Consider the following 7,997-nt stretch of genomic DNA (forward strand, 5'->3'; position numbering starts at 1 on the left):
CATGGCTCAGGGCTTGGTGTGAGAGGAATAGCCGAGCGGCTAGGTGATGCCAGCCCCCTCAATGTTCGTAAAGAAGTCGATGACATCTAGTCTACCAGACTGAGTGTCTTTCGACACGTTCAAGATGCTGGAACGGCGTGTAGCCTGTAGACACATGTACTGCATCGTCCAAAGCGAACTCTACAACTGACAGCATTGCGCTCCAGCTCTTCGGCGTCTCAGCGCAGACGCTGCAAACCGTCCTCGACGACGCAGTTCACGCGCTCAGTTTGACCATTGGTCTGCGGATGTTCCGCTGTTGACATAGTCAACTTGGTGCCCAGCACCTTGGAGATCGTCTACTCAAACTTCCCAGTGAAGCGTGGGTTTCTGTCAGAGTCAACTATCTCCAGTAGTCCATGTTGTCGAAGACCAGAATCCACAAAAGCGTCGCTGTACCCACACCGTCGATGATGTCCGGCACTGGCGTAAGATGAGCCATCATGCTCAAACGGTTGACGAAGACCACGACCTCCGTATTGCCTGCCGAATTCTTCGGCAGGCCAAACACCTAGTTCAAATTCATGGACTACCAACACCCGGAGGGAACCGGCATACTGGCCAGCGGCGCCACTGCATTTGAAGAGAGTTCCACCCTTTGACTCGTCTCACACGTGCGCACATATGTGCTCATCCATTTTTACGATCTAGGCCACCAGTATTGGCAACCCATAGCACTGTAGGTCTTATCAAAGCCGAGATGACCACTGGGCGGGGTGCCGAGGACCTCTTAGAGGATACGGTGCTTCAAACTTTAATCATGAGGAGCCACAATTCATGGTGTACCCGTCAAGTCAGTGCTATAACACAGCAACTCATTAATTTTGGTGCAATCGTGCACGCAGTCGCGACTACAATTTATTGTCCAAGTTGTCAAACTCCTTGCTCCCGAGAGCCTGTAGCAGCGCTACGCACATAACATCACCCGAGTACGCGGCGCGGATCAAATCCGCACCGACGACGTCACCGTCGTGACATGAGCAGGGTCTACCCTGGCTTACACGATATCTCGAAGCTATAATCTGCAAAGAAGGAGAGCAAACTGGTTATCCTCTGTGAGAGGTGAGGCGAAATGCGTGATGACGCATTATCTGTGTAGAACACGAACGGCTTGGAGCAGAGCAGGTGATCCCTGAACTTGACAAGTGCATACTTCATCGCAACTAGTTTCTAGACGTGGAGTGGGTAGTTCTTCTCTGCAGCCGACATACAAACTCGATCACCTGATCTCATCCCCTCGGCGTCTACTTGCAGCAGTGCACAGCTGATGGCAAAGTCCGAAGCGTCACAGACGACACTGAAACGACTATCAGGATCCGGCAACGCCAGTTCTGGTGCATGCAGGAAGCTGTCTTTGACCCTGTCAGAAGCCTCACGATTCTTGATGTCCCGACAAAATTTTGCATCCTTCATGATGAGATTCGACAACGACCGTGCCATTTCTGCGTAGTTTTCGCTCTACTTGTGCAAGTAATTTACGAGACCTCGCCACTTACGCAAGTCCTTTTGGTTCTTTGAAACCGACCAGTCCACAACGGCCTTGACCTTAGCGGGATCCGCTCGAAGGCCACGCTTCCCAATGTGGCCACACGTCAGGCATCACTTGTCGCATCAGAGCAAGAGCCTGAAGAAGAACATAAACAAGAACAAGAATTGGCGTTCCAGACTCATGGATTGCCTTCTGATGCGAAGAAGACAGATATTCACGTTATTAAACGACGAAATGTTGGTGTTCCAAAGTTTCTTCGATTTCTTTATCAAATACTCGAAGTCGAAGATCCACGAATTATTTCCTGGTCTCATGATGGTACAGCATTTCAGATTATTCAACCAGAAGAACTTGCCACTCAGATTTTACCTCGATATTTTAAACACAATAAAGTCTCGAGTTTTCAGCGACAACTCAATTATTTTGGGTTCAAAAAGTGGACGAAGACTCAAACGAACATTTGAACATTTAGTCATCCCTTTTTTTACAATCGGATAAAGATCGAATGAAACTTATCAAACGCAAAGAGCGTGCAACACCTGTGACCATGTCACCAATGACCAAATCAAGTTCAATGGAATTGTGTCATCAATTGCGTTTGCCACAGCATGACGATTTTCAAGTTCACACACGGACACAATTTCCGACACAACAAGCACTTAAAAGACAAAAATCCAGTACTTTATCAAGTGCAAGTGTTGCTTTTTTCAACTCAAGTGCTGCTGGTCGTCGACATTCTACTGGGATGCTTCCTGGCTCAGAAGCTTTAAATCTTGCGGCTGTTGTAGCTGCTGCTTCATTACCAGGACGGAAAGTTACTGGTACACATGCAGAGCAAGAGTTGGCACTTGAAATGGATGCTCGAACAAATGCTGTTGCCACTGCAACAAACTCGCATCAACATTTTTTGTTGACCTTAGCGGGATCCGCTCGAAGGCCACGCTTCCCAATGAAACACATTAAAAGGGCATTTTTTCTGCGCCGAGAATGCACTTGTCAAATTCAGCTATTCGCTTCATCCGTCCTACCGTGCTCCGCACGACTGTGGACGGAGATATCGTCGAAGTTAGTCTGTACATACGCCCGATGGAGCCTAAACAACTACCTCACAAGACGATTAATTGTTGCTGGTGCAATTGACAGTTCTTGGGGCATCACCAGCCACTCCTAGAGAATCCTGCTCGGAGTACTAACCGCTGTCAGCATAATATCACTCGCTCTCATGAGCAATTGGTAATATCCCTCGACCAAGTCGAGCTCACTGTACTTTGTACATTCACCTATATTGTGCCGGAATGGTGGCAGCGTTGAGCTTTTCGTAAGCGTGAACGATACGCAACTCCACTTGCCGTTCGACAACAGGTGGGTGTCGAATGGGGAGAATAGCTCTCACGCGCCATTCCTGCCTCGAGTTTCGCACGGGAAAAGGCGTCAATGACGTCACACTGCTCCTCTTGGGCAGGGCCGTTGGCGTGTCACGCAGTATTTGGTTCCCTGATCCAGGTCGATCTCATAACGCACATCTCGGTCCGGAGATAGGACCGACGGTGGGTCATCGAAGACGACGTTTTGAAATTCCTTCACCATAGGGTAGAACGGACCGAGAAATACGTCGGGATCGAAGAATCACTCCGTGCGTTCAGCATACTTTAAGTGTCCTCCAGGACAGCTTCAACCAGAAGCGACGACAAGTTGATCTCCTCTTCCAATCGTATATTAACCACCTCGGCTAAGGCGTCTGCCGTTAAGGCACTGCCGAACTCTTCGAAGGACACCTCGTTCAGCTCAAGAAGAGCATCCACAGCAGAAATAGCCTTGAGGGTGACATCGCTCTCTTCCTTCCCCCTCATACCGTTGACAAAGGTGTGTTGCTGTGCGCTATCGTCTTCGGTAGACACATTCTGGGTCAGAATCGACGCTCGGAGTCTTGCGGCTAGCATACGGCGTCGCTGTTGAGTAGTAACGCAGGTAAAGTCTGCATGATCGCGTACAGTTGGTTCTCACCCATAATCTGGAAGACTTGAGAAAGTTATCATTGACATTTTCTTACTTTGCCGAGACCTTGATTCAAGTAGCTCGATAAAGATTCTCTTAACGAACGAAAATATTCGTAACCCTAAAGTCAAACCATCTTAAGAAGGTATTCGTAATCCAGCGCGAACATACCCCGAGAATCAAGATATAAAACCCTACCTACTTTTGCTGATTATACATCAACCTCACGCATACAGATCATCCTTCTGTTCTACTGACCATTTCTCCAAGAATCAGTTCCCTCCGTCTAACTAGGTGTGCATTGTCGCATCTCCCAACTTCAAAGTTTTTTTACAAAGGCAGCACGTCATACTTTGTGTTGTAGATCTCGAGTCTTGAAGACGTTGATGGCGCGCACACAAAACTATTTAACCAATCACTACGCACGCCAATCTGACGGCACTTCCTTCGATATCCGAAGACTCCCATGTCCAGCAAACTAAGACATTGGACACAACTGTCCCTGTGTACTCTTCAAAACTAAATGCCAAGAGTTTATAGCGTCGAATGCATTCATGGTCATTAAAAGCACCAAGAATGAGTCTGGATGGCTTAGTGCGCATTGGCAGGTTAATTTCCATATGTCAAAAATCGCCAAAACTAGAAATCAAGAAAATTAAGCAATCGCTGTAACGGCAAGGAAAGTAAGTCGTTTTTCTACCTGATATAAAACTTCCCAAAGTTATAGAAAAGTTTCTATAAGTTCAGTGGGGATGACTCCCCGTACGACGAAACGGCTTTTAAAATAGGAACAATAGTGAGTTTCTTTAAAGGAAATTAACAGCAATACCACTGTTAAAGGTCACCTTAAGCTGCTGCCGCCGGCAAAGAATCTTGGCGTCGTCACTGGAGACCAAAACGCTCATTATAAATGGTGCTTGGAAGTCGAATTGTGGAAAAATTGTGTTCTTGTCCTCGTCAACACCCAGCTGTTTTTTATGTAAGATATTGCCAAAAAAAGACCTAGACTTTTCTTCTCACATCAGATCAAGCCACCGCATATTAATATATTGACACTCCCATGACCGGCGTCACGGAAATCTATCGATGTGTGGATGACAAGCCACCAGCTCGTGCGAACAATAGTAGCGCATCTGGCGCCATGTCGGTGGTCATTGCTGTCGAGAAGTCGCTACTACGCACAGTGGCCTTCGTGCTATACCAGCTCGATCGAAATAGTGCCAAATATTGCGCTTCGTCTATCGTGCAATGGTACATGCAGCTTCAGACACAGCTACCTGTCGCAGCAGTTGATTCACTTGATAGAGTGGCTGATTCGGTTGTTTCGCTTTCGGATGCTCAATTTACAGATTTTTGGCAATCACTTGTAGCCAAAGAGCTTGACGAAGCCTCGTATCGAAGGCAGCAGAATCTGAACCACAATCACCCTCATAGACATTGCAACGCTGTTACTTCCGAATCGGATGATAGTGATATGAAGAGACAGAATCAAACGTTTGTGAAAAGATTTTACCAACAGCTTTTCGTAAGGGTCCAACGCTTATTCACGGCCGGTTCTTCAAATCAGACCCAAACACAGACACCGTGTACTTCTCCAGTTGACATCATGGACATCAGTCATCGACAAACTCAACGCTACACGCGACATCGGCTTTGCGACACGGACAGCGAGTCTGATTGTAGCATGAGTGATGTTGAAAGGACAGACGACGAGTTTGAACCTGGCTGGGCTATCGAGTACATGGAGCAAGACTCAACTATCTCATCTGAGATGTTTCAACGAATGGCAAACATGATGCATTCAAGCGTACCAGCAAATCTCTTTCGAGCTACTGTTACTCTTAGTGGCAGTCACGATCGGGATGTCAATTCGTACATAGGTGCAGTTACTCCTGGATCCTTTCCACCGACTCCAATAACGAGAGACTTGCAGACACGACGCATGAATCACTACACTATCTCTGTGCTAGATCATGCTACACTTACACTTCGGTTGTTGACTGAAAAAAACTGATCGGAAATACGAATCCATGTACAGGTGTATAATACCCCGAGTTATAACAAACATCCAGTCTTGAATTTTTGTTATGTATTCTGAGTTGTCAAATGTATCGAAACATGTCACTATGTCGTTAACCTCTCAGCTTTCTCTTCCAGCGAGCCCCAAAGTTTGTTTTAGCGCTTTGAGCTCGATTCGCATTGCCAATTGAAAGCCAGATAAGAATTGCCGCGCCCATAAATGCAAAGATTAGCGTCACGGTGCTCACGAGCCAACTCAACGGTAAATAGCCAACAGGTATAAGAACCTCATTTACTGGAAGAGGATGTTTTGCTATCAAAGGGGACCATTGGCTGTCACTGCGTGTAGTCGCTTTATCAATCAAATCCCAGGTCTTATGTTCATATCGTAAAATTAGTCTTATAGAATCGCTCGAATGCAATGCACGCGTACTTGCCTGAAAATATTTTAGCACTCTATCGTCCCGTGATATCTTTACCTTTGTCTTGGCAGAAATCACTCCTTGGCTAATTAAAAAGCAGTCAGGCGCTATCACCGATGCTGAACGGTACATTGAACTTTTCGAAGCTGCTTGATATCTAAAGTGAATGGGTATTTTGAAATGCAATTTGTTGGCTGTTGACCTGAATAGACATTAACAACGTTGGGTAATCGTGCGACACCATGACGACAAATGAATAGATACGAACAAGAGAAATTCGAATCCAATGATGTGGTGCGAGGAAACGGTAGAAGGCCGCTCAATTTCGATATGTTTTGTAAAGGAGATCAACTTTAGGTCACCGAACCGCTCCATTCTCTGTCAGGGCACTCATACATTAGGGTCTACTGATATTGTCAACGTAAGGCCTGACCTTACCCGAATCTCGTCGAGGTCGATATATGCAGTATTCGAAATTGGCATGCGCACGAAAATCGAATTTTGCAAATCTTTTTGGTCAGAGACCTCGAGATCGAATATCTCAAGGTCGATAACGTATTGGCGATGAAATCCGGCTCCGACGATTGCAGACTGCATCGTGGTTGCAAGTGCGAATTTCAAAATTTGCACCTCTACCACAGAATTAAGAGGTACAATTTTGCCATCAAATTGAAGCCAAGCTTGCTTGAGCTCGTAAAGTTCTGTTGCTTTAGCAATAGAAGTAACCACGAGCACATCACTTGTACTTTTGCAAACCGGGTTTGCTGCTTCAAAAGCTTTATCTGCACTCAAAGGTTTCATTATGTATGCTCCCAAATATTCTGCCTCGATAGTCGACCCGTGACTAAATTTAACAAATGACAACTTGAGTTCATGTCGGCTACTCAAAAAGTTTCGATGCGCTTCAATCAGCGACTGCTCAAAAGACGAGTCTCCACGAATAGTTCCACCATATCTCACTTCCTGAATAAACTTGCTGTAGAATGACGGAGTCCCCTCCTCTCGCATCAAAGGAAAGGATGAGGATAGACATGTACGCGAGCTGATAGTTGATCCGTGAGAAATATCAACTGGCAAATTAACCGTTTTCCAGACGTTGACATCGCAAAAAGATTTGGCAAAGAAACCTACAAGATAGTTAGATGAGTTAATACCAAATAGTCTGACACATGATGCTAATGAGGTGGCAAACCTTTTGACAACCAAGGATAGATTTTAAATGAGGGTAAGGTGTCGTGCAAGAAATCACGAACATTTACCTCTAATCGTTCAAGAGTCGTTTCATCTATCGCAGTATTCTCGACTTCTTTTCGCAATTCAGCACGCAAATGGATACCAACAGCATTAATCCTATCAAATCGTAAAGAGCTTGCAAAAAAGCGATCGAACGTCGAGCTTTGTAGCTCTGTAGCTGGAATCCATGTAATCTGCAGCAGAAAAAATTGTTTACAGAGATTTTTTCTTCAATTAATACACTGTTACTTTACCTGAATCGAATCGATAAGAGGGTCGAAAGATACCTATGTCCACAAAGCGTAGCAAACGATTAGCTAGCTTTCAGTTAGTTTGAAGAGCAAAATTAGTAAGAAAGACCTTCGACTGCATATCAATTTTTGTGGAGAATGTACTTAATACTCCTCCATTTGAAGCTTCGATGACCGTCACATTTTCTTGGCACGTAAAAATTAAGCTTAGCTACTATCCCTGAAATATCGGAATGGAGCAAACCTATGGATGTGGAGAACAAAAGTTTTGCATCAAGTAGCTGCGGCCACAGTGCTAGATTTCCGCGACTAGCGGCTGCCAAACTCAAGCCGCTAGCGCTGAAGATGCTAAGCCATTGTCGCATCAGTGTTACTTAACGATGTGGTATACTTTGATATTTGTCTAGCATGTCACATTTTCAGCTTAAAAGTAAAAAGACACAGTGTCAGAATAGAATTTTGTTAATTTTGTTATGGGAAAATAAAAAAATGCCCCAACTTCTGCCATATATAAAAAAAATATTCCAACTTTTCAAAAAATAAAAAAAT

The 7,997-nt window shown here is 45.1% G+C and overlaps 3 protein-coding genes across 3 annotated transcripts in view; 1 reads left to right on the top strand and 2 right to left on the bottom strand.

Annotated features, from left to right (window-relative positions):
• PHALS_01421 (n-acetyl-gamma-glutamyl-phosphate reductase) overlaps nucleotides 1-3 on the bottom strand; it is a gene marked incomplete at both ends in the record, with an annotated part of 2,154 nt that extends 2,151 nt beyond the window's left edge. The window contains one exon of the mRNA XM_024715805.1: nucleotides 1-3. This exon is cut by the window's left edge and continues 2,151 nt beyond it. Within this exon, the coding sequence (XP_024581466.1) occupies nucleotides 1-3 (3 nt within the window).
• Nucleotides 4-4,583: 4,580 nt separating this feature from the next.
• Nucleotides 4,584-5,537, top strand: PHALS_01422 (uncharacterized protein; the record flags this gene model as incomplete). The annotated part of the gene is made up of 1 exon (XM_024715806.1): nucleotides 4,584-5,537. The coding sequence occupies one exon, from the start codon at nucleotides 4,584-4,586 to the stop codon at nucleotides 5,535-5,537; it is 954 nt and encodes a 317-aa protein (XP_024581467.1).
• A 118-nt stretch (nucleotides 5,538-5,655) lies between these two features.
• PHALS_01423 (Glycosylphosphatidylinositol-mannosyltransferase I, PIG-X/PBN1) lies at nucleotides 5,656-7,813 on the bottom strand (the record flags this gene model as incomplete). The annotated part of the gene is made up of 8 exons (XM_024715807.1): nucleotides 5,656-5,916; nucleotides 5,980-6,166; nucleotides 6,233-6,342; nucleotides 6,403-7,091; nucleotides 7,157-7,391; nucleotides 7,452-7,484; nucleotides 7,558-7,634; nucleotides 7,693-7,813. The coding sequence occupies 8 exons, from the start codon at nucleotides 7,811-7,813 to the stop codon at nucleotides 5,656-5,658; spliced, it is 1,713 nt and encodes a 570-aa protein (XP_024581468.1).
• Nucleotides 7,814-7,997: the final 184 nt, after the last annotated feature.

Source organism: Plasmopara halstedii (genome assembly GCF_900000015.1).
Source record: "Plasmopara halstedii genome assembly, contig: Scaffold_1561, whole genome shotgun sequence".
Classification (NCBI taxonomy): domain Eukaryota; phylum Oomycota; class Peronosporomycetes; order Peronosporales; family Peronosporaceae; genus Plasmopara; species Plasmopara halstedii.